The sequence below is a fragment of the Hemiscyllium ocellatum genome, chromosome 22, assembly GCF_020745735.1.
Source record: "Hemiscyllium ocellatum isolate sHemOce1 chromosome 22, sHemOce1.pat.X.cur, whole genome shotgun sequence".
In the NCBI taxonomy this organism is placed as follows: domain Eukaryota; kingdom Metazoa; phylum Chordata; class Chondrichthyes; order Orectolobiformes; family Hemiscylliidae; genus Hemiscyllium; species Hemiscyllium ocellatum.
The window spans coordinates 57749713-57774755 of NC_083422.1; the positions used below are offsets into that span (position 1 = coordinate 57749713).

The following is a 25043-nucleotide window of genomic DNA, read 5'->3' on the forward strand; positions in this document are numbered from 1 at the left end:
TCTAAATCTGTTGGTCAATTGCTAAGCATTTGTAACCCTCTGCTCCCCACCTACTCATGCATCTGTTTAGACGCATCTTAAATGCTTGCCTCTACCACCTCTGCTGACAATGCGTTCCAACCACCCTCTTTGTGAAGTACTTGCTGTGTGTATCCCCCTTAAACTTTCCACCTCTCACCTTGAAAGCATGACCTCAGATTATTGAATCCTTCACCCTAGGAAAAAGCTGGTCTCTATCCACCCTGTCTACACCCTTCATGATTTTGTAAACCTCAATCAGGTCACCCCTCAATCTCCTTTTTTTTCTAGTGAAAATAAACCTAATCTACTCAACCTCTCTTCATAGCTAACACCTTCCATACCAGGCAACATCCTTGTAAACCTTCTCTGCATATTGTCCAAAGGGTCCACATCCTTTTGGTAATGTGGTGACCAGAACTGTACACAATATTCTAAATGCGGCTGAACCAATGTCCTGTACAATTTTAACATGATTTGCCAGTTCTTATACTCAATACCCCATCCAATGAAGGCAAGCATACTATATGCCTTCTTGACCACTCTTTCCACCTGTGCAGCAACCTTCAGGGTACAGTGGACCTGCACTCCCAGATCTCTCTGCACATCAACTTTTCCCAGGGCTCTTCCATTCATTGTATAATTCGCTCTAGAATTAGTCTTGCCTAAATGCATCACCCAACATTTGTCTGGATTGAAAGCCATCTGCCACTTTTCCGCCCAACTCTCCAGTCTATCTATATCCTCCTGTATTCTCTGACAGTCCCTTATGCTTTCTGCTACTCCACCAATCTCTGTGTCATCTGCAAACTTGCTGATCATACCAACAATGCCCTCTTCTAAATCATTTATGTATATCACAAACAACAGTGGCCCCAGCACTGACCCCTGTGGAACACCACTGGTCACCTTTCTCCATTTCGAGAAACTCCCTTCAACTACTACTTTCTGTCTCCTGTTGCTCAACCAGTTCTTTATCCACCTAGCTAGAACACCCTGCACATCATGTGACTTCACTTTCTCCATTAGTCTACAATGGGGAACTTTATCAAACGCCTTACTAAAATCCATGTATATGATATCAACAGCCCTTCCTTTATCTAACAACTTGGTCACTCCTTTGAAGAACTCTATTAAATTGGTAAGGCACGATCTCCCCCGCACAAAACCATTTTGCCTATCACTGAAAAGCTCATTCTTTTCTAAATATAAATAGATCCTATCTTTTAATACCCTCTCCAGCAACTTCCCCACCACCGACATCAGGCACACTGGTCTGTAGTTACTCGGAATATCCCTTCTACCCTTCTTGTACAACATAAGCTACCCTCTAGTCCTCCGACACCTCACCTGTATTTAAGGATGCCACAAAGATATCAGTCAGGGCCCCAGCTATTTCCTCTCTTGCCTCCCTCTGCAACCTGAGATAGATTTGTCCACTTTAATAACCTCTAGCATACCCAACACATCTTCCTTACTTATGCCAACATGATCCAGACTAATCAAACTTCTATCTCTAATCTCAACATTCATCATGTTCCTCTCCTTAGTGAACACTGATGCAAAGTAATAGTATAAGTGTAATTCAGAAGACATTCAATAAGATGCCACACAAATGGTTAATATAGAAGATAAAGGCTTGTGGATTTTAAGTAAAAAGTGAGGTCTGCAGATGCTGGAGATCAGAGCTGAAAATGTGTTGCTGGTTAAAGCACAGCAGGTCAGGCAGCATCCAAGGAATAGGAAATTCGACGTTTCGGGCCAGAGCCCTTCATCAGGAATGAGGAGAGTGTGCCAGGCAGGCTAAGATAAAAGGTAGGGAGGAGGGACTTGGGGGAGGGGCGATGAAGAGGTGATAGGTGGAAGGAGGTCAAGGTGAGGGTGGTAGGCTGGAGTGGGGTGGGGGCGGAGAGGTCAGGAAGAAGATTGCAGGTTAGGAGGGCGGTGCTGAGTTGAGGGAACCGACTGAGACAAGGTGGGGGGAGGGGAAATGAGGAAACTGGAGAAATCTGAGTTCATTCCTTGTGGTTGGAGGGTTCCCAGGCAGAAGATGAGGCGCTCCTCCTCCAGCCGTCGTGTTGTTATGTTCTGCCGTGGAGGAGTCCAAGGGCCTGCATGTCCTCGGTGGAGTGGGAGGGAGAGTTAAAGTGTTGAGCCACGGGGTGGTTGGGTTGGTTGGTCTGGGCGTCACAGAGGTGTTCCCTGAAGCGTTCCGCAAGTAGGCGGCCCGTCTCCCCAATATAGAGGAGGCCACATCGGGTGCAGCGGATGCAACAGATGATGTGTGTGGAGGTGCAGGTGAATTTGTGGCGGATATGGAAGGATCCATTGGGGCCTTGGAGAGAAGTAAGGGAGGAGATGTGGGCGCAAGTTTTGCATTTCCTGCGGTTGTCGGGGAAGGTGCCGGGAGTGGAGGTTGGGTTGGTGGGGGGTGTGGACCTGACGAGGGAGTCACGAAGGGAGTGGTCTTTACGGAACGCTGATAGGGGAGGGGAGGGAAATATATCCCTGGTGGTGGGGTCCGTTTGGAGGTGGCGGAAATGACGGCGGAAGATACGCTGTATACGGAGGTTGGTGGGGTGGTAGGTGAGAACCAGTGGGGTTCTGTCTTGGTGGCGGTTGGAGGAGCGGGGCTCAAGGGCAGAGGAGCGGGAAGTGGAGGAGATGCGGTGGAGGGCATCGTCGATCACGTCTGGGGGGAATCTGCGGTCTTTGAAGAAGGAGGCCATCTGGGCTGTACGGTATTGGAGCTGGTCCTCCTGGGATCAGATGTGGCGGAGACGAAAGAATTGGGAATATGGGATGGCGTTTTTACAAGGGGCAGGGTGGGAGGAGGTGTAGTCCAGGTAGCTGTGGGAGTCAGTCGGTTTATAGTAGATGGCTGTGTTGAGTCGGTCGCCCGAGATAGAAATGGAAAGGTCTAGGAAGGGGAGGGAGGAGTCTGAGACAGTCCAGGTGAATTTGAGGTTGGGATGGAAGGTGTTGGTAAAGTTGATGAACTGTTCAACCTCCTCGTGGGAGCACGAGGCAGCGCCGATACAGTCATCAATGTAGCGGAGGAAAAGGTGGGGGGTGGTGCCAGTGTAGTTGCGGAAGATGGACTGTTCCACATATCCTACGAAGAGACAGGCATAGCTGGGGCCCATGCGGGTGCCCATGGCAACTCCTTTAGTTTGGAGGAAGTGGGAGGATTGGAAAGAGAAGTTATTCAGGGTGAGGACCAGTTCAGTCAGTCGGAGGAGGGTGTCAGTGGAAGGGTACTGGTTGGTGCGGCGGGAAAGAAAGAAGCGGAGGGCTTTGAGTCCTTCGTGATGGGGGATGGAGGTGTACAGGGACTGGATGTCCATCGTGAAGATAAGGCGTTGGGGACCGGGGAAGTGAAAATCATGGAGGAGGTGGAGGGTGTGGGTGGTGTCCCGAACGTAGGTGGGGAGTTCTTGGACTAAAGGGGACAGAACCGTGTTGAGGTATGCGGAGATGAGTTCGGTGGGCTGAGGAGCAGGCTGAGACAATGGGTCGGCCGGGGCAGTCAGGTTTGTGGATTTTGGGCAGGAAGTAGAAACGGGCGGTGCGGGGTTGTGGGACTATGAGGTTGGAGGTGCGGGGTTGTGGGACTATGACTGTGGCACCCCCTGACAACCCCTTCTCCCACCCCCGCTCACCCCCTGACGATCCCTTCTCCCGCCTCCAACACACCCCAACCACCTGGACACCCTGTGCTGGCCTCTTACCCGCCCTCGATCTATTTATAGCCAACTGCCGCCGCAACATTAACCGACTCAACCTGTCCACCCCTCTCACCCACTCCAACCTCTCACCCTCAGAACGTGCAGCCCTCCACTCCAACTCCAACCTCACCATCAAACCGGCAGACAAGGGAGGCGCGGTAGTAGTTTGGCGCACCGACCTTTATACCGCTGAGGCCAAACGCCAGCTCGTGGACACCTCCTCTTATCGCCCCCTTGACCATGACCCCACCTCCCACCACCAAACCATCATCTCCCAAACCATCCACGACCTCATCACCTCAGGGGATCCCCCATCCACTGCCTCCAACCTCACAGTCCCACAACCCCGCACCGCCCATTTCTACCTCCTGCCCAAAATCCACAAACCTGACTGCCCCGGCCGACCCATTGTCTCAGCCTGCTCCTGCCCCACCGAACTCATCTCCGCATACCTCAACACGGTTCTGTCCCCTTTAGTCCAAGAACTCCTCACCTACGTTCGGGATACCACCCACGCCCTCCATCTCCGCCATGATTTTCGCTTCCCCGGTCCCCAACGCCTTATCTTCACGATGGACATCCAGTCCCTGTACACCTCCATCCCCCATCACGAAGGACTCAAAGCCCTCCGCTTCTTCCTTTCCCGCCGCACCAACCAGTACCCTTCCACTGACACCCTCCTCCGACTGACTGAACTGGTCCTCACCCTGAATAACTTCTCTTTCCAATCCTCCCACTTCCTCCAAACTAAAGGAGTTGCCATGGGCACCCGCATGGGCCCCAGCTATGCCTGTCTCTTCGTAGGATATGCGGAGAATTCACCACAAGGGTACACAGGAAACCAACACACACAGACCAAGTCTTAAACTATGAAAGTAACCACCCCAACACACACAAACGAAGCTGCATCAGGACACTATTCAAAAGGGCCACAACACACTGCAGTACACCAGAACTGCGAAAAGAGGAAGAGGAACATCTATACAAGGTATTCGCCAAAAACGGATACCCACGCAACTTTATCACCAGATGCCTAAGAGATAGACCGAGGAACAAGGACATGCCACAACCAAAAGGACTAGCCACTCTACCATACGTCAGGAGCGTCTCAGAACTGACAGCCAGACTACTGCGACCCTTAGGACTCATAACAGCACACAAGCCAACATCCACGCTCAGACAACAACTCACTAGAACAAAGGACCCAATACCCAGCATGAGCCAAACTAACGTAGTTTACAAAATACCATGCAAGGACTGCACAAAACACTACATAGGACAAAGAGGAAGACAGCTAACAATCCGCATCCATGAACATCAGCTAGCCACAAAACGACACGACCAGCTATCTCTAGTAGCCATACACTCAGATAACCAGCAACATGAATTTGACTGGGAAAACACCACTATCATAGGACAAGCCAGACAGAGAACAGCCAGAGAATTCCTAGAAGCATGGCATTCATCCCCAAACTCCATCAACAGACACATTGACCTGGACACCATATACAAACCACTACAGCTGAAACTGACACCCGGAAGCGACAAGAACATCCATCAACAGACACATCGACCTGGACCCCACATACAAATCACTGCAGCTGAAACTGATACCCGGAAGCGGCAAGAACAAACCAATATAAATACCGGAAGAAACATCAAAGCAGCGCTTCACACGAGGCTCCAACAGCACTGATGATGTTCCCTAGCCAGGGAACGAAACGTTTGCAGCAGAAACTTCCAGCTCGGCGAGCAGAACCACAACATATGTGGAACAGTCCATCTTCCGTAACTACACTGGCACCACCCCCCACCTTTTCCTCCGCTACATCGATGACTGTATCGGCGCTGCCTCGTGCTCCCACGAGGAAGTTGAACAGTTCATCAACTTTACCAACACCTTCCATCCCGACCTCAAATTCACCTGGACTGTCTCAGACTCCTCCCTCCCCTTCCTAGACCTTTCCATTTCTATCTCGGGCGACCGACTCAACACAGACATCTACTGTAAACTGACTGACTCCCACAGCTATCTGGACTACACCTCCTCCCACCCTGCCCCCTGTAAAAACGCCATCCCATATTCCCAATTCCTTCGTCTCCGCCGCATCTGCTCCCAGGAGGACCAGTTCCAATACCGTACAGCCCAGATGGCCTCCTTCTTCAAGGACCGCAGATTCCCTCCCAGACGTGATCGACGATGCCCTCCACCGCATCTCCTCCACTTCCCGCTCCTCTGCCCTTGAGCCCTGCTCCTCCAACCGCCACCAAGACAGAACCCCACTGGTTCTCACCTACCACCCCACCAACCTCCGTATACAGCGTATCTTCCGCCATCATTTCCACCACCTCCAAACGGACCCCACCACCAGGGATATATTTCCCTCCCCTCCCCTATCAGCGTTCCGCAAAGACCACTCCTTTCGTGACTCCCTCGTCAGGTCCACACCCCCCACCAACCCAACCTCCACTCCCGGCACCTTCCCCTGCAACCGCAGGAAATGTAAAACTTGCACCCACACCTCCTCCCTTACTTCTCTCCAAGGCCCTAAGTGATCCTTCCATATCCGCCACAAATTCACCTGCACCTCCACACACATCATCTATTGCATCCACTGCACCCGATGTGGCCTCCTCTATATTGGGGAGACGGGCCGCCTACTTGCGGAACGCTTCAGGGAACACCTCTGGGACGCTCGGACCAACCAACCCAACCACCCCGTGGCTCAACACTTTAACTCTCCCTCCCACTCCACCGAGGACATGCAGATCCTTGGACTCCTCCATCGGCAGAACATAACAACACGATGGTTGGAGGAAGAGCACCTCATCTTCCGCCTGGGAACCCTCCAACCACAAGGAATGAACTCAGATTTCTCCAGTTTCCTCATTTCCCCTCCCCCCACCTTGTCTCAGTCAAATCCCTCGAACTCAACACCGCCTTCCTAACCTGCAATCTTCTTCCTGACCTCTCCGCCCCCCCCACCCCACTCCTGCCTATCACCCTCACCTTGACCTCCTTCCACCTATCACATCTCCATCGCCCCTCCCCCAAGTCCCTCCTCCCTACCTTTTATCTTAGCCTACCTGGCACACTCTCCTCATTCCTGATGAAGGGCTCTGGCCCGAAACGTCGAATTTCCTGTTCCTAGGATGCTGCCTAACCTGCTGTGCTTTAACCAGCAACACATTTTCAGCTGTGGATTTTAAGGCCTTGTGGACTTGGGGGTAATATATAAGTATGGGAATTGGATTAGTTAAAAGACGAGAATAAGAGCATAGGGATAAACATGCCACAAGAATCAGTGTTCAAGCTTCAGCTATTTAAAATCTATATTAATGACTATAATAAAGATACTTCTGACCTAGTGGCAAATGGCAATGGAATCACAGGAGGAAGCTTTAAGACAGACCAATGGATCCTGGAGTGATTAAGTCAAGCCATTAGGCAGGGAGGCTTTAGTCAAGCAGGGAGATATGGTAGAGGTGTGGGGAGTTTGGTTTCGGGGACCAGCAGGTAGGAGAGAAGAGGGCTATCTTTCTATGTGCCATGTTGTAGAAAGGGTATTCCCCCAACCCTGCCAAGATAGCATCCCCACTTCCTTCCCACAATTTAAAAAAAATTAAGAAAAAGTGTTGCCAACTCATGCTCACATCAGCTGCATTTTGATGTGGGCAGCCGAATGGCTTAGCAACAAGTTCAAGTGACAGTTAATTATTTATTTAAATATGACAGCAGACTGCAGGTTTTGCTGCTGATCTACTTAGTGTGTTCAGAAAGTGAGCTTGCAGGCAAATGCAAAGATGGTGGGCTGGGCATCACCCTTGTTTATGCGCCCTCCCCACCAAAAGCAGGTTTGCATGGGCACATAAAATCCAGTCTCAGGGATTTTGGTTGAAGGAATTTTTTTTAAAATTGTAAATGATTTACAATGATAATTTAATAAAATACATACTTGTCAAATTTACAAAGAGAAAATATACCTTAAATCTTATAGTTTTTGATTTGAGGAATGTGACACAATAAAATATGATTGAAAGTTTTGTTTTTCATACCAGAAAACTCATACAAGGTACTGGATGGTAATATTTATTGAGCGAAACACAGAAAATTCTGGAGAAAATTTGCAAGTTTGGCAGTGTCTCTGGACAGAGAAACAAATATTTTGTGTCTGATTGGACTTCTTCAGGACAGCAGGATACTGAAGAAGCGTCATATCAGACCTAAAACATTAATTCTGTTTCTTTCCACATTTGCTGCCAGATCTGCTGAGTTTCTGCAGCATATTCTGCATTTGATTCAGATTTCCAGCATCCACAATACTTTGCTAATACTTATTCAGAGTTCTATTCTGTACTTACATTTAGTCAACCAGCTGTATTCGGCCACCATTTCCTTGTATGCAGGATATTTACCAATTTCCTGAGCAAAGACATCACGCATATCAGTGATTTCACGTAAGTGTATTTGGAAGAGAATTTGACCCTAGAACCTGCTAAATAATAAATTCGCTGAAGCACACTTCACAGCTGAGAAGGTATATAGGGCACATTATGTGGCAACAGTGCACCGTACTGCTGCAAATACAAATCATCTGGAAATTTTTTAACATCCAGAATATTCAGAATCATTCTTGTAGACAGTGTAATCCTCTCTGTACTTATATTGCATAGATATCCTTAGCTCTTCAAGCTAGTTTGAATTCAGCAATATTTAACCTTCATTTTGTTTTGGAACCACACATATATTTCTGATTGAATAGTGGAAATGCCAGGTTTGTGAAGTTAGAAACAATTAATGTTTCAGCTCTGTGAACTCATTTTAGGCAGACAAATCCAGAAGGAGGATCAGTCTGAAAAGTCTTTTGAGGCTGCATGATGCAGTTTCACAGGACTTTATTTTCTACAAGTTTCAACCAGGTTTTTGAGGCCTTAGTAAACTTGATATGGTAAAGGACATGAAAATGGACAGAATGATGTGGGCTAGAGTGGGCTGCTGTATTTCCTGCAAGCCCAATAGATTTACCTGTTTCACAACCCACGGTCTCCAACAACACATATCTCCCTGCCACCCAGAACATCCCCTCCAGCAATCTTTAAGCCTCAAAAATCTAACCCCATGATCTTTGTCGATCATCGTTATCACCCTCACCTTCTCCACAGACTATGATCTCTTCCGCCTGATTATAAACACAGTTAATCACAACCACTACTTCACAACAGTGAATACTTTCCCCAAACATAATCTCTTCCGCTCTACCCCTCTTCCCTGACTTTCTGTCCCAACCATGAACTCTTCATGTAGTACCATCTCTCCTTTTACACCTCCTTCCTCTCTATTCGTTGGTCAGCTTTCCTACTTAATGTTAGGCAATCCCGAGCCTTCCAATTAGATGGGTTGCTAGGCAAAAGATCTCATGAAGAAATTCAGAAGGTGTACCATTGTTAATTTTCCCAGGCTATCTGGGAAGCCAATGCTTCCAGATTTCCCAAACAAACTCTTCTTTGTTCTAATCAGAAATAGGGGAAGTTATAATGAGGAGCAAAAAGATGTCAGACCAATGAACTACATATTTCAGTTCCTTCTTTACAAAGGCAGGCACAGGTAACATCTAAAAGTGTTTGAGCTCACAGGGTCTACTGAGAGAGAGGAAGTGCAGGAAATCAGTTTCAGTAGGGAAATGTGTTGGGAAATTGATGGGATTAAAGGCTAATAAGTCTCCAAGATCCAATCTTCTACAACCAGAGTAATTAAGGAGGTGGCTCTAGAAATAATTGGTGCGTTGGTGGTCATCTTTCAAGATTCTTTTGACTCTGGAATAGTTTCATGGGTTGGAGGGAAGCTAATATAACCCCATTACAAAATAAAAGGAGGTAGAGAGAAAATAAATAATTACAGACTATTAAGCCTAACATCAGCAGTGGGTAAAATGCTAGAATCCATTGTAAAATATGTGTTAGCAGAGTACTTGGAAAACAGTGGGAGGATTGGACAGAGATGGCATGGTTTTATAAAAGGGAGATCATGCTTGATAAATCTACTGGAATTGTTCAATCTGTAACTAAGTAAACCACATCCACTGGTTCTCTGTATTAATCAGTGACTAGTGGGGTACTGCAAGGATCAGTGCATGGACTCTAGTTATTCACGATATCTATTAATGATTTAGATGATGGAACTAAATGTAACATCTCCAAGTTTGTAGGTAACACAAAGTTGGACGGGAGGGTCAACTGTTAGGAGGATGCAGAGGTACTCCAGTGTGATTTGGACAGGTTGAGTGAATAGGCAAATGCATGACAGATAAAGTAAATTGTGCATAAATGTGAGCTTTGGTAGCAATAAACAGAAGTAGAGAAGTTTGCTGATGGTTGCACAATGTTCAACATAATTTCTGACTCCTCTGATACTAAAGCAGTCCATGTTTAAATGCAACAAGATCTGGACAATATCCAGCCTTGGGCTGACAAGTGGCAAGTAACATTTATGCTGCATAAATGCCAGGCAATTACTATCTCCAATAGGAGACAATCTAACTACCATCCCTTGACATTCAATAGTGTTAACCTCACTGGTTAGCAAAGTTAGATCACAAGGGATCTAGGGAAAGCTGACTAATTGAATACAAAATTGGTTTGACAGTAGGAGACAGACAGTAGTAGTGAAGGGTTGTTGTTCAGAATGGAGGGTTGTTGTTCAGACTGGAGGCCTGTGACCAGTGATGTTCCACAGGGACTGGATTTGGGTTCATCGTTGTTTGTCAATTTTATAAACAATTTGAATAAAAATAGAGGAAGCATGGTTGGTAAGTTTGCAGATGTTTACCACATATCAGCCATAATCTGACTATTGCCCCTTGATACTAAATTCCATTGCCATTATTAAATCTCCCATTATCAACATTCTGGGGTCACCATTGACCAGAAACTCAACTGGACGCACCATATAAATACAGTGGCTACAAGAGCAGATCAGATGCTAGGAATTCTACAGTGAGTAACTCACCTTCTGACTCCCCAAAGCCTGTCCACCATTTACAAGGCACATATCAGGAGTGTGATGGAATACTCCTCACTTGCCTGAGTGAGGGCAGCTCCAACAACACTCTGGAACACTCAACTTGTCATCATCCAGAACAAAGCAGCCTGCATGACTGGCAAACCATGCACAAGCACCCACTCCCTCCACCAGCGATTGCTTAGGAGCAGCAGTATTTACTATCTACAAGATACACTGAAATTCACTAATCCTCCTTTGACAGCACCCTCCAAACACACAACCACCACCATTGAAAAGGGTAAGGACTGGGAATACAGCCACTGAATGGCACAGCAGGTTCAATGATCTGACTGAATATTCCTGCTCCAATCCTTTATGTTTCATGTTCCTTTCTGTTTCCCAGACAGTTCATATTTTGGTTTCATTGTTGTATATCAGATTATTAAGTAGATTTGGAAGACATTCAGCACAGCGAATCAAAGCTTCCAGATTTGTGAAGTCTTCTGCATTTTACCATCTGTTATTTTCACTGATACATTATCAGATGAAAGTACTGTCAATTGTTGTGCTCTCAAGGGTATAATTACCTTCTGTAACTCTTTAACAGTAAAATGATACAGCTACATGATTTATGAAATAGTGTACTCATTTTGTGATTTGCACTATATTGTTAGAGTATTCACTACACAGTATAAATTCTAACAATTATTTAAACGTAAACTATATACAAAGAGTACTCTTAATCAGTAAATTACTGTCACACTTCTTTCTTTTCCAGATGTTAGTCTATTGTATACAAACAGATCTGTTTAATACCTCATTATCTGATGAACACGAGAATTTAGTGAAGCTAATGCAACTTGCCAAATCCCAATGATAACATGAAAAGAAAATATTTTCTACAGAAATCTATTTACACTTTAGAAATGTTTAAGATGATGTTCTGGAAATTAAAATTCAATTCTGCATGACAATATTGCTATGCATTGCAGATACAGTGATATATTTATGATTACCTTAACTGTCAGCATCACATGTGTGTAACTCTTCAGGATTTCTACGGCCTTACTGTGGGTAATTTTCTCAAAGCTTATTCCATTGGCTGCCAGTATCTGGTCACCAACTTTAATGCCATTCTGTTCTGCTAGTCCCCCAGGATCAACTCTACCAATAAATTCAAAGTTTGTGAGAAGATTTGTAGCTCGGGTGCTCATTGTTGTGGTTCTGTTCGCCGAGCTGGGAGTTTTTGTTGCAAATGTTTCGTCCCCTTTCTAGGTGACATCTTCAGTGCTTGGGAGCCTCCTGTGAAGCGCTGCTGTATAAATGCCGGAGGAATCAGCACAGAAGCGCTTCACAGGAGGCTCCCAAGCACTTAAGATGTCACCTAGAAAGGGGACGAAACATTTGCAACAAAAACTCCCAGCTCGGCGAACAGAACCACAACATCTACCAATAAATAATTATCCTTAATACAAAGGCATTCAATAAAACAGGAAACAAAGAGACTCAAGCAATTGGAGCATTTGCGATGTTTAGCTGATAATTTACTACACAAAGTCTGGATGTACTCAATTTATGATTGTTGGTCTGGCAATAGTGAATAACTACAAGTGCCTGTGATACCTTTAGATCATGAAGGAAAAAACAGACAAAATTCTGATAGTTATCCAGCAATTGCTGCTGGAAATACACATTAATGTATATTTCTTGCTATCATCAATGATAAAATTGGGTGGGAATTGAAATCAGGAGTATTGTACCTTACATTTGAACGGCCTGTGACACCCACCATCTCAGTTCACAGATAAAGACAAATAAAAAGTTCCTGTACCAACGGGACGACAGCCTGGAAAGAAGTTATAAGTTTCAAGAGGAGGTAAAGGGAGGTTAAAGGTTTGTAGGAAATAAAAATATTTTTGAAGCATTCACGTAGTTAACTGGCCCCAGACTTAAAGGTGCTCCACATAATTTTTCAAGCAGAAAAAAAAAGAGTCGTGATGACAATGTCCCCTTTGAAATTTCTCATTCGCAGCCCATTTGATTCACAAGCAGTCCTTTTAAGAATGTTGCTCAGTTGCGCACCATGCAGCTTTGAGAGACAAGGGCGGTAGATGGAGGGGGCAATTGAAACTGGTTAAAACACATAGCGCAAAGCAGGCTGGTGGCAAACCATATCTAATTTATTTTTCATTGCATAAGACTTATTTTTAGGTTGAAGTCAATGTAAAATGGACCGCCGATTCACTATCAGCCTGCTGTAGACTTAGGCGAAAGTGAGGACTGCAGATGCTGGAGATCAGAGTCTAGAGTAGAGTGGTGTAGGAAAAGCACAGCAGGTCAGGCAGCATCCGAGAAGAGGTAAAATTGTCGTTTCAGGCAAAAGCCCTTCATCAGGAATGTGGCTGGGAGCTTTGGGGTGGAGAGATAAATGGGAGGGGGGGTAGGGCTGGCAGGGGGATGGTTGGGGGCGGGGGGGTGAGGAGGGAGCTGAAAGTGCAATAGGTGAATGGAAGTGGGGGTGAAGGTGATAGGTCAGAGAGGAGGGTGGAGCGGATAGGTGGGAAGGAAAATTGACAGATGGTACAGGTCATGAGGATGGTGCTGAGCTGGAAGGTATGGAAAATGAAAAACATGAAAGCATGGGAAGGGTCAAAGCATGAAGACCACTGGCAACCTGTGTTCTGTGGAAGGCAGAATGAGATAACCATAGTGGAACATTCTTACACCAATTAGCAAAGTTAAGGCTGAAAGGTCACTATGGCGAGATGAGACAACACAAATAATAAAGCAAGTTTCTCTGTTGTGTTTTATGACAGGATTGGGACAATAAATATTTGGAACATGACATTAAAATATCTAATTAATAGTTAGTAGAGTCAGCTTGAGTCAGGAGACTATTGTAACAGATGGAATAGCTAAATATCTATCATGACAGGTTAGTCTGGAATGGAAAAGCCACTGTAGCACAGCTAGCAAAAAATATCTAACTGTGACATTAGAATAACATTAAGTAGAATGTACAACTAAAGAGATAATGGGAATTAACATCACTGGTTTATTGTGTAGCTAGAGTGAAGTACTTTGATTAATATAGTTGGACATGTTGATAAGCTAACAGAAACATGATAAAAAAAATATAAAACTCCACAGACCCTGAGGTTCATGGGCATTCGAGAATCTGCTTTCTCAGTGTCATGGTTTTTTTTTGCAAATAAAAGACCTACTTCTTGAAGAACTCTCTGCCTCTCCTGGTGGTTCTCTGTATTTTCCCCACAACAAAGGTTGGAACTGGGGTAAGGGGGGGGGGGGGGGGGGGGGGGAGGGGAAATGAGAAGACTGGTGAAGTCCACATTGATGCCATGGGGTTGGAGGGTCCCGAGATGGAAGATGAGACATTCTTCCTCCAGGCATCGGGTGATAAGGGAGTGGCGATGGAGGAGGCCCAGGACCTGCACGTCCTCGGCAGAGTGAGCGGTGGAGTTGAGATGTTCAGCCATGGGGCAGTGGGGTTGGTTGGTGCATGTGTCCCGGAGATGTTCTCTGAAGTGCTCTGCAAGTAGGCGTCCAGTCTCCCTAGTGTATTGGAAACTGCATCGGGAGCAACGGATATGTAAATGATGTGTGCAAGTGCAGGTGAAACTTTGATGGATTTGGAAGGCTCCTTTAGGGCCTTGGATGGAGGTGGGGGGGGTGGTGGTGGTGGAGGTGTGGGCGCAGGTTTTGCAATTCCTGTGGTAGCAGGGGAAGGTGCTCGGGCGGGTGGGTTATTGGGGCATGGACCTGACCAGGTAGTCACAGAGTGAACAGTCTTTACGGAAGGTGGATAGAAGTGGTGAGGGAAATATATTTCTGGTGGTGGAGTCCATTTGTAGGTGGCAGAAATAGTGGAGAACGATGCAATGTATGCAGAGGTAGAAGGTATTGTTGCAGGAGGGGTGGGGTTAGAGGGCAGAGGGACGGCATTTGGATGAGATGCGCTGGAGGACATCATCAACCACTTGGGAGGGAAAATTGCGGTCTTTGAAGGAGGAGATAATCTGAGCATAGAGACAGAGGAATTGGGAATAAGGGATAGCATTTTTGCAGCAGGCAGTATGGGAGGAGGTGTAATCCAGGTAGCTATGGGAGTCGATGGGTTTGTAGAACATGTGTCCATTTTCCTTCCCATCTATTTGCTCCACCCTCCTCTCCGACCTATCACCCTCACCCCCACCTCCATCCACCTATTGCATTCTCAGCTACCTTCCCCCCAGCCCCTCCTACCTCCCATTTATCTCTCCACCCCCAAGGCTCCCAGCCTCACTACAGATGAATGGCTTTTGCCCGAAGTGTCGATTTTCCTGTTCCTCAGACGCTGCCTGACCTGCTATGTTTTTCCAGCACCACTCTAATCTTGACTCTATTGTAGACTTAGGCTGTCAATCAATTTAATCTCTGTGTAACATTGAAGAAAAAAAGCACTATTATTTATTTACATTCAAATATCAAAGCAAAATTATGCTCATCCTCTGAAAAAATATGAAATTGTGTGAAGCATAAAAGTACTCTCTTTGTGACAAGCAAATTTCATTGCAAACAGTCTCATGTTGTTCTAATTTTGTGCAGTCATTTGCATGACCAGATTTACAGCATTTCCCTCTTCACAAGAAGTCTATGTACATATTTTCAACATGATTAATTAGAACCTGCAAATATTTTTGTTGGCCTCACTGAAAAGCCTTTTTGAAATTAGTTTACTATTTGCTTATCTATCGCTCTGTTGATTTTTTGCACAATTAACCTCTTGAAAGCACATAAGGGTATACTTCCAACAATACATTATTCTGTTGAAAGTTATATGTGGTTGTGTAAATTATTTCTTGCATTTTTTTAAAACAGGCATCAAAAAATTTAAAATCAATGGATTTTGTATGCAACAAAAAAAAGGCATAGATCACGATATATCTCAATATCATGACCCTTCGCAATTTATCAGCTAGGTGTTCGTTTTTTTCAAAATATAGAATAAAGACCATGAGACTTCACTCGTCACACTTCAATACCCAGCAAGATTACCATGCTGATTAATTTTGTATCTATGCTGTCATTAGAAACTTGGACCTTACCTGGACACATATATTCCCAAACCAAATTCCTTTCCACCTCTGATATTAAAACCTAGACACACATCATCTGAACTCGTGTAAAGATGGATGATTCTCCTGGCTCCATCCTCAGATACACTGTCTGCAGATATCTGATTTTTTTCTGCTATTATCCTTCTTGTTACAGTGTCAACCCTAATAAAAGAAAGCAGACTTTTTAGATATACATGGGCAGTGATGCATTAACATAATTTCATAAGCAGTAAATACATTGAAATATTTGGATGTGACACCAATTTTATGCAAAGTTACACCACAGAAAGAGATATCTGGAGCAACTTTTTTAAAGTTTGTTCACAGGATGTATAGAGTTCCTTTTTATCCATAGAATTCCTCCAGTGTGGAAATAGGCCCTTCGACCCAACAATTCCACACTCAGGAGATGCCAACACAGTAAGTCAAGGGCAGCCTCTGAGATCAATCCAGCGGCTTGGCCACGGTCAGGGTGCTCTCAGTCCAGGCCAATCTTTGCCTCTGTATCTGAGAAGTAAGTCATGGTCAGCCCTATGTGTCATTGTAGCCAGTATGAGGGCTAATGCTCACACAATCTTTGTTCTAAAGAAGGATCACTGGATCCAAAATGTTAACTCTGCTTTCTCTCCACAGATACTACCAGATCTGCCAAGTTTCTCTACCAGCAATTTCTGTTTCTGCTGATGCTTGCCTTTGGTTTAGGAGAATTAAAAAATTATGCGTTTTATTTTTGTGACATTCCTGAAAAGTCTGAAGTTTGATGCAACAACATTTTTCCCTGGAGAAAGGAGTAAGTTCAGTACAATTAGGAAATAGATTACCACAGTGTAAGGATTTAGTTTGAAAATTCAAGACCGGAGTTGTTTGGTTAGAAACCTGAAGGGGTTATTTGAAGGTAAGAAAGATTAAGCTCAGTTGTGTGAATAATCAAGGAAAAGGCTATTAAATTCTTAAAACTGAGAATTGGAAGAAACATTCAAGTCAAACTTATAGATACATTAGAGAAGGGAATTCTTTTTGGTGCTTAAATACTTTAAAGTGATGGCATTCTGATTGATTGAATTTTAATTTGTTATGTGTGTTGAAATCTTACAAATGGTGTTATATGCAAACAGCTTGGTTTGTTCTATTCCATCCTCATTTCTTTGGATTAATAAACTTCTATTTTGTTGCTAAAACCAAATCTCAATATTATGCACTTGTGTTTCAATGAAAGATCACCATGTTAACTAAAAGGAAACAAACGATAATCTATCAAGCCATATCAATCAGTCTGGGATCTGACTAGTCCAGTAGTAATATCAGCTTAGACCATTACAGCAAGAGAAATTTGACCATAGGACCTTTTAGAATTCAAGTGACAGCATCAAGTATACATCATATGATATCTGCCTCTCCCACCTTTAACATATTAAAATTTCCAGTTGTGCTAGAATTTTCTCTAAGTACTCCAAAAGTGTCAGTCACAAATGTTCAAGCTCAGAGCACCAATAAAAAAAAGTGTTTAACTTCCTGTTGTTCACTCACACTACTTACTTACCATGTGGTTAGTTCTCGAGAAAACTTGATCCCTGGAACTTTCCCCAAGCGTCTTACTACCAAATGTAGGTGATGGCTTCCAGTGAGCACAGTGACAGCACTTCCCATGGTGATATTCTCTAAACTAATTCCATTAACTTCCATAATTTTATCACCTACGCAGAGCCCACTTTGCTCTAAGCAGATAAACAAAGCAAAAATAAAATAATTGATAAGTTGTAAAAGTTTCACTGCTCGTAATTGTATTATAATATTTGCTTACAACATCAATTTCTCTCTTTCAGATACAAGCAGATCTTGGAAAGAAGGATGAGATAAAGGAATGGTAATACTTTTAAAGGACAAGATGTACAATGTACAACTTTTGTCCTTCAGTTTCAAGCCAAAAATACTTTTAAATTAATGGAAAATAAGTTTGGAATTCTTGTTTAAATATGTTAAAGTCATGACTTACCAGCTGCACTTCCTTCTTCTATTCTGCTCACAAATATTCCAAGACCATGTTCAGAACCCCCACGGACACTGAATCCCAACTTCCCATCAAGACTTTTCCCCACTGTGATGGTGTGGATCGCCTCAGCTGAATTGTATTCTTCAGTACCAGCTGGGGAAATGTTAGCAGAACTCAATATGTTTAATTGCATTAATTTGATCTCTATTTGAATCTCAAGATAACAGCTGAAGGTCAGGTACCTCTCTGAAGTGAGTGAAAAGAAATCAAATGAGAAAAAGCTGTAAACGAATTAACCTCTCTTACAGTTCTTACATTAACTTAAAAGTAGGGAAAACTACTTTACATTCCTGCTGTGAACGAGTGCACGGATAATGATTAGATTGAAATTCTGAAATCATGGTATAATGTCCTTCAAATCAGCATGAGAGATGCTCCAAACTTGAATATTAATTTAATTACCAAAGTGCCAGCTCAGCTTATTTTTTTGAATCGTATCACAACTGTGTCAGAAGATTGTGAGTTCCAGCCACATCCCAAGACCATAAGACCATAAGACATAAGAGTGGAAGTAAGGCCATTCGGCCCATCGAGTCCACTCTGCCATTCAATCATGGCTGATGGACATTTCAACTCCACTTACCAACATTCTCCCTGTAACCCTTAATTCCTTGTGACATCAAGAATTTATCAATCTCTGCCTTGAAGACATTTAGCGTTCCGGCCTCCACTGCACTCTGTGGCAATGAATTCCACAGGCCCACCACCCTCTGGCTGAAGAAATGTCTCCGCATTTCTGTTCTGAATTTAGCCCCTCTAATTCTAAGGCTGTGTCCACAGGTCCTAGTCTCCTCACCTAACAGAAACAATTTCCTGGCATCTGAGCATAAACTTTAGGCTGACTGAGGGAATGAACTGTGTCTGCCACATTTTCCACACTTCTGCTCTTATGCCTTACTGTCCCTCTGAAAACCATGATAGGGTTCCCCTTGTTTTGTGTTCCACTCCACTGGTCTCTATATTCGACAAATCATTCCCACAACCTCCAGCACGATGCCATCACTAAACCTATCTTGCTTTCTCCCCCCCCCCTTTCAGTATTATGAGGGGACTTATTCCCTCTGTGACACCTTGCTCTACTTCTCAGGTACTCACAAGGGGAGTAAAAAGTGAGGTCTGCAGATGCTGGAGATCAGAGCTGAAAACGTGTTGCTGGTTAAAGCACAGCAGGTTAGGCAGCATCCAAGGAACAGGAAATTCGACGTTTCGGGCCAGAGCCCTTCATCAGGATTCCTGATGAAGGGCTCTGGCCCGAAACGTCGAATTTCCTGTTCCTTGGATGCTGCCTAACCTACTCACGAGGGGAAACAGTTTTAAAGTAAGGAGCAGGAAGGTAGAGACAGGAACCTTCTCTACCTTCCTGCTCCTTACTTTAAAACTGTTTCCCCTTGTGAGTACCTGAGAAGTAGAGCAAGGTGTCACAGACATTTAAGAACTATTTAGATGTGCATCTGAAACACCACAAGGCTCCAGGCCAAGTGCTGGACAATGGGATGAGAATAGATGAATACTTGATGACCACGCAGACACAATGGACCGTCAAATTTCTTATACCTCACTATGATCCTGTTCCTTTTGCATGGCAACCTTCGATCTAGCACAGGAGATTTGCCATCTGTAAGCATAATGGCAGGGTAGTGAATTAAAATCGTCTACTAACATTCAAATGAGCCCACCAACTTCGACAGTTACGTTGACTCCATTTTCTCATATCCTGTGTCATGTAAGTACTCCATTCTTCCACATTGGTTTTTCTGCCATATTTGTTCTGGCATGTAAGCTTCCACAATGACACTTCAAATAAGTCTTCCTTCTTTCTTAATCAAGGAACCACAACCCTCCCCACTCCACCAATCTGTGACAGTTTAAGGGGAGACCAGAGGCCTGTGACCAGTGGCATGCTACAAAGATCAGTGCTGGATCTACTGCATTTTGTCATTTATATGAATGATTTGGATGTGAATAAGGGGAAAGTGTGAGTAGGTTTGCAGATGACACCAAAATTGGTGGTGCAGTGGACAGCCAAGAAGGTTGTCTCAGCATACAATGGGTCATTGATCAGAAGTGTCAATGGGCTGAGGAGTGGCAGATGGAGTCCAATCTAGATAAATGAGGTGTTACATTTTGGTAGGGCAGATCAAGGCAAGACCTAGACACTTAATGGCAATGTCCTGGGGAAGTGTTGCTGAACAAAGAGACGTTGGATAGTTCCTTGAAAGTGGAGTCGCAGGTTGACAGGGTAGTGAAGAAGAGAAAAAAAACCTGCAGATGCTGGAATCCAAGGTAGGCAAGCAGGGGGCTGGAAGAACACAGCAAGTCAGGCAGCATCAGGAGGTGGGGAAGTCAGCGTATCAAGTGTAATGCTTCTTTAGTGGCACATTTGCCTTTACTGGTCAGTGCACTGAGTAAAGGAGTTGTGAGGTCCTGTTGTGGCTGTACAGGACTGATTAGGCCACTTTTGAAATATTGCATTCAATTCTGGTTTGGTCAGGCAGCATCCAAGGAATAGGAAATTCGACGTTTCGGGCATCCTATTCCTTGGATGCTGCCTGACTTGCTGTGCTTTAACCAGCAACACATGTTCAACTGTGATCTCCAGCATCTGCGGACCTCATTTTTTACCCTTCAATTCTGGTCTCCCTACTGTAGGAAAGATGTTAAAACATAAGACATAACAGCAGAAATGAGGCCCTTCAGCCCATTGAGTCTGCTCCACTATTCAGTCATGGTTGATAGGTTTGACCCGCTCTTTCCCATAACCTTTGATCTCCTTGGCAATCAAGAACATATCTATCTGTTTTAAATATATTCAATGACCTGGCCTCCACAGCGTTCAGTGGCAATTCAGCCATCCTCTGGCTGAAGAAGTTTCTCCTTATCTCTATTAGGGTGGCATGGTGGCTCAGTGGTTAGCACTGCTGCCTCACAGCAACAGGATCCCAGGTTCGATTCCAGCCTCAGGCAACTGTCTGTGTTGAGTTTACACATTCTCCCCATGTCTGCGTGAGTTTCCTCCCGCAGGCCAGGTGAATTGACCACGGTAAATTGCCCATAGTGTTAGGTGCTTTAGTCAGAGGGAAATGGGTCTACTCTTTGGAGGTTCATTTGGGCTGAAGGGCCTGTTTCCACACTGTAGGAAATCAAATCTATTTTAAATAGTCTTCCCTTACTCTAAGGATGTCCCCTTAGGTCCTCATTTCTCCTACCAATGGAAACATCTTCCCAACTTCCACTCTGTCTAGGCCATTCAGTATTCTTGAAGTTTCAATCAGATCCCCTCTCATACTTCTAAACTCCATCGAGGATAGTCCCAGAATCCTCAAACAGTCCTCATATGTTAGGCCTTTCGTTCCTGGGAAAATTGAAAGAGTTCAGAAAAGATATACTGTACAATGATGTTGCAAAGGTTGAAGGGTTTCAGCTAAAGGCTGCATAGGCTGGGGCTATTTTTTGTTGAGTGTTGGAGGCTGAGGGGTGGTATTACATCATGAGGGGCATGGATGGGTTGAATAGACAAGGTACCTACAAGAGCACCTACTCTCCAGGGTAGGGGAGTTTAGAACTAATAGACATAGGTTTAAGGTGTAGGAGAAAGATTTAAAAGGGACATAAGAGGCAACGTTTTCACACAAAGGGTGGTGGGTGTGTGGAATGAACTGCCAGAGGAAGTGATGGAGACTGGTACAATTACAACATTTAAAAGGTGTCTGGATGGATATATGAATGGAAAGAGTTCAGAGGGATATGGGCCAAATGGGACTGGATTAATTTCAGATATCTGGTTGGCATGGACAAGTTGGATTGAAGTGTTTCTTTCCATTTTGTACATCTCTATTACTCTATAACTTTAAATTGGTGTAGTAGTAATGTCACTACACTTGTGATCTAGAATCCAAAAGCTATTACTCTGGGGTCATGGGTTCAAATCTCACCTTAATAGCCAGGCAGCATCCGAGGAGCAGGAGAATTGACGTTTCGGGCATAAGCCCTTCTTCAGATATGAGGTTGATGTGCCAAGCGGGCTGAGATAAAAGGTAGGGGAGGGAATTTGGGGGAGGGGCGCTGGGAATACGATAGGTGGAAGGAAGTGAGGGTGAGGGTGATAGGCTGGAGAGGGGGTGGGGGCGGAGAGGTCGGGAAGAAGATTGCAGGTTAAGAGGGCGGTGCTGAATCCGAGGGTTGGGACTGAGATAAGGTTGGCGGGAGGGGAAATGAGGAAGCTGGAGAAATCTACATTCACCCTGTGTGGTTGGAGGGTTCCTAGGCAGAAGATGAGGCATTCTTCCTCCAGGCGTCATGTGGCCAGGGTCTGACGATGGAGGAGTCCAAGGACCTGCATGTCATTGGCGGAGTGGGAGGAAGAGCTAAAGTGTTCAGCCACGGTGCGGTTGGGTCCATTGGGGCCTTGGAGGGAGGTGAGAGGGAAGGTGTGGGCATAAGTTTTGCACTTCTTGCGGATGCTGGGGAAGGTGCCAGGAGTGACAGAGGATGACACGATGGATCCGGAGGTTAGTGGGGTGGAAGGTGAGGACCAGTGGGGTTCTGTCCTGGTGGCGATTGGAGGGGCAGGGTTCACGGGCGGAGGTGCGGGAAATGGAGGAGATGGGTGGAGAGCGTCGTCGAACACTCCTCGCCACGAACAATCTCGACCATGTTACTGGTCTTTGCAGATTGAAGATAATCAATGCTGTGAAACATATGTAATGACAAGCAATCTTAAAAGTGGCACTTGGGGGCCACTATTCACAAAAACAGTCCAGGATCTCAAACTGCATAAGGACACAGAACTGATCTCTCACTTTGAACTATTGTTATTTACCTACATGATCTTACAAGTAATGCAGCCTTTCTTGGGAGCCACTGGGGATGGATGGGGTACCTACAGCACCTACAATCTTCACTGTATTTGGTGTGGCATGGCTTGTGCTGAATTCATCTGGACAAAATCCTTATATCAGAGGTCCATTTAGAGGCATTCCTTGACCCTCTTCTCCATGTCCCATTGTATGAAGAAATATACTAAGTTGTCAAGAGCCATAAGCCTTATAAGGATAGTTACTGGAAGACAAGGGCTACTTTCTGAAACCAGAGCTGATGACTCTTAAGCAACATCCTGACTGAGGGGAAGTGTAGATACAAAGCTGCAGTCTTCTGAGGAGTAACTTAAGGACATTGAGTATGAGAAACATAATCTTCAGCATGATAGGGTGCTTCAGGGTTACATGCAAAAAGCCAGGCAAGATTTAATTGACACCCAGTTCCAATGAATCCAGTTAGCTGGATGTGGCTATCATTATCAATTTGGTGTAGCTCAAAACACAAGCAGTCTCTGTCTGCTCCCAGAACAAAATGTGCAGTTTTGCTTACTTATTTTTTCTGTACTTTTGCAGTTGCTGAATAAAAGTGAAAGTGTATAAAAAGCTCAAGGCTTTCCAGTATATGAATATAAAAGTAAACAATGAGAAGACGTTCAGTTACACTGAGTATTAGGAAAACAGTAGCACTCCTTTAGACAGACTTCTGTGATAGGATGATGTTAAGGATGGGTAGCCCGTCCGGTTTGATTCTTAACTGTGTCCTTATATTGGACATAAAGTGTCAAGCGTCCAATCAAGTGCCCTGAGAAGCATCACCTTGTAGTTTCCTATCATTACATTCAGGGTGATGGGCAACATTGGCTGGTTTTAAAAATGGTGCCAGCATCTGGAATTTTGGGGACCCTGGTAATGGCGAGTGCTTCCACCTCTGAAGGAGGAGTGATTAAACAAGCAGGCATCAGGAAGTGAATTCCTGATGAAGGGCTTATGCCCGAAATGTCGATTCTCCGGCTCCTCGGATGCTGCCTGACCTGCTGTGCTTTTCCAGCACCGCACTCTCAACTCTGATCTCCAGCATCTGCAGAACTCACTTTCTCCCACCCTTGAGGTGCATGGAGGTGAGTTGTGGAGAATAGTGTGACAAAGATCATTAAGACTCAGAAAGAGATACCTTTCATGAAACTTATCAAATTTTACATTTAGCAGATTTCTGATAAAAGGGTATGTCTTATGAAGAAAGATTGAGGGAGCTAGGGCTTTTCTCACTGGAGTGAAGAAGGATGAGAGATGACTTGTTAGAGGTGTACAAGATGATGAGAGACATAGATAGAGTGCATAGCCAGAGAATTTTTCCCAGAGTGGAAATGGCTATCATGAGGGGCATAATTTTATGGTGACCGGAGGAAGGTTTTGGGGAGATGTCAGGTAGGTTCTTTACACAGAGAGTGGTGGGTGCATGGAATGCACTGCCAGCGGTGGTAGTAGAGTCAGATACATTAGGGACATTAAAGAGACTCTTGGATAGGCACATGGATGATACTAAAATGTATGTGTGGTTAGTTTGATCTTGGAGTAGAATAAAAGGTCGGCACAACATAGAGGGCTGAAGCACCTGTGCTGTGCTGTGCTATGTTGTTCTATGTAAAATGTAGGCTGCTATTTCAACTACACAGAACAGCCAGGTCTATTGGTTATTCCTAAAATGTTTTGTGTTTATTTCAGATTGTCAGCATCGATAGTAGTTTATTTGGGAAAGGGAACATATTTTCAAGAGTATAATTTTCAGAATCTAGAGATAAAGGACAACTCTAATTTATTGCACTATTGTTGAAAGCTTTGACAGCAGTCAACCTGCTTATCATCTCTGCAACCTGATCCAAATTAAAAGTAATTGTAAACTGGATAATTTTCAATTATTGTGATTTCATTATGATCACTTACCTTCAACTGGAGAAGTACCAGTAATAAGGATCACCCTGCCCATTGGTGAGGTAGATCGGGTTTCTCGAGTGTGTCCATTCATCTGCTTGTGTTGTTTCTTCAGCAGGTACTTTGTTGCAGTGTTTGCACCACCAACATGATTGCTGGTGTGTATAGCATCAGTCATCTCCCTTCTTGCAGAGTCAAATGAATACGCCATGCCAGTATAGTGCTCCAATAATTCGGTCTAAGTCTTAAATCTTACAAAGGAATGTTTGCCTTACATCTTCCTTCCAATGAATTGGTGACACCACGTAGAAAAATATAGCGGAAGGAAGCGTTGTGTAGCAGCAAATACTGGTCAAACTCTCCACCATTTTGACTCAGTGATGA

General features: G+C 44.5%; 1 protein-coding gene across 1 annotated transcript in view; it reads right to left on the bottom strand.

Annotated features, from left to right (window-relative positions):
• Window positions 1-24837, bottom strand: part of pdzd7a (PDZ domain containing 7a) — a 95934-nt gene extending 71097 nt beyond the window's left edge. Inside the window, exons 1-6 of the mRNA XM_060842285.1 lie at window positions 24672-24837; window positions 17857-18006; window positions 17404-17578; window positions 15852-16025; window positions 11763-11910; window positions 8109-8169 (exon numbers count right to left, since the gene is read on the bottom strand). Of these exons, the coding sequence (XP_060698268.1) occupies window positions 8109-8169; window positions 11763-11910; window positions 15852-16025; window positions 17404-17578; window positions 17857-18006; window positions 24672-24837 (874 nt within the window). The remainder of the gene's footprint in view (window positions 1-8108; window positions 8170-11762; window positions 11911-15851; window positions 16026-17403; window positions 17579-17856; window positions 18007-24671) is intronic.
• Window positions 24838-25043: the final 206 nt, after the last annotated feature.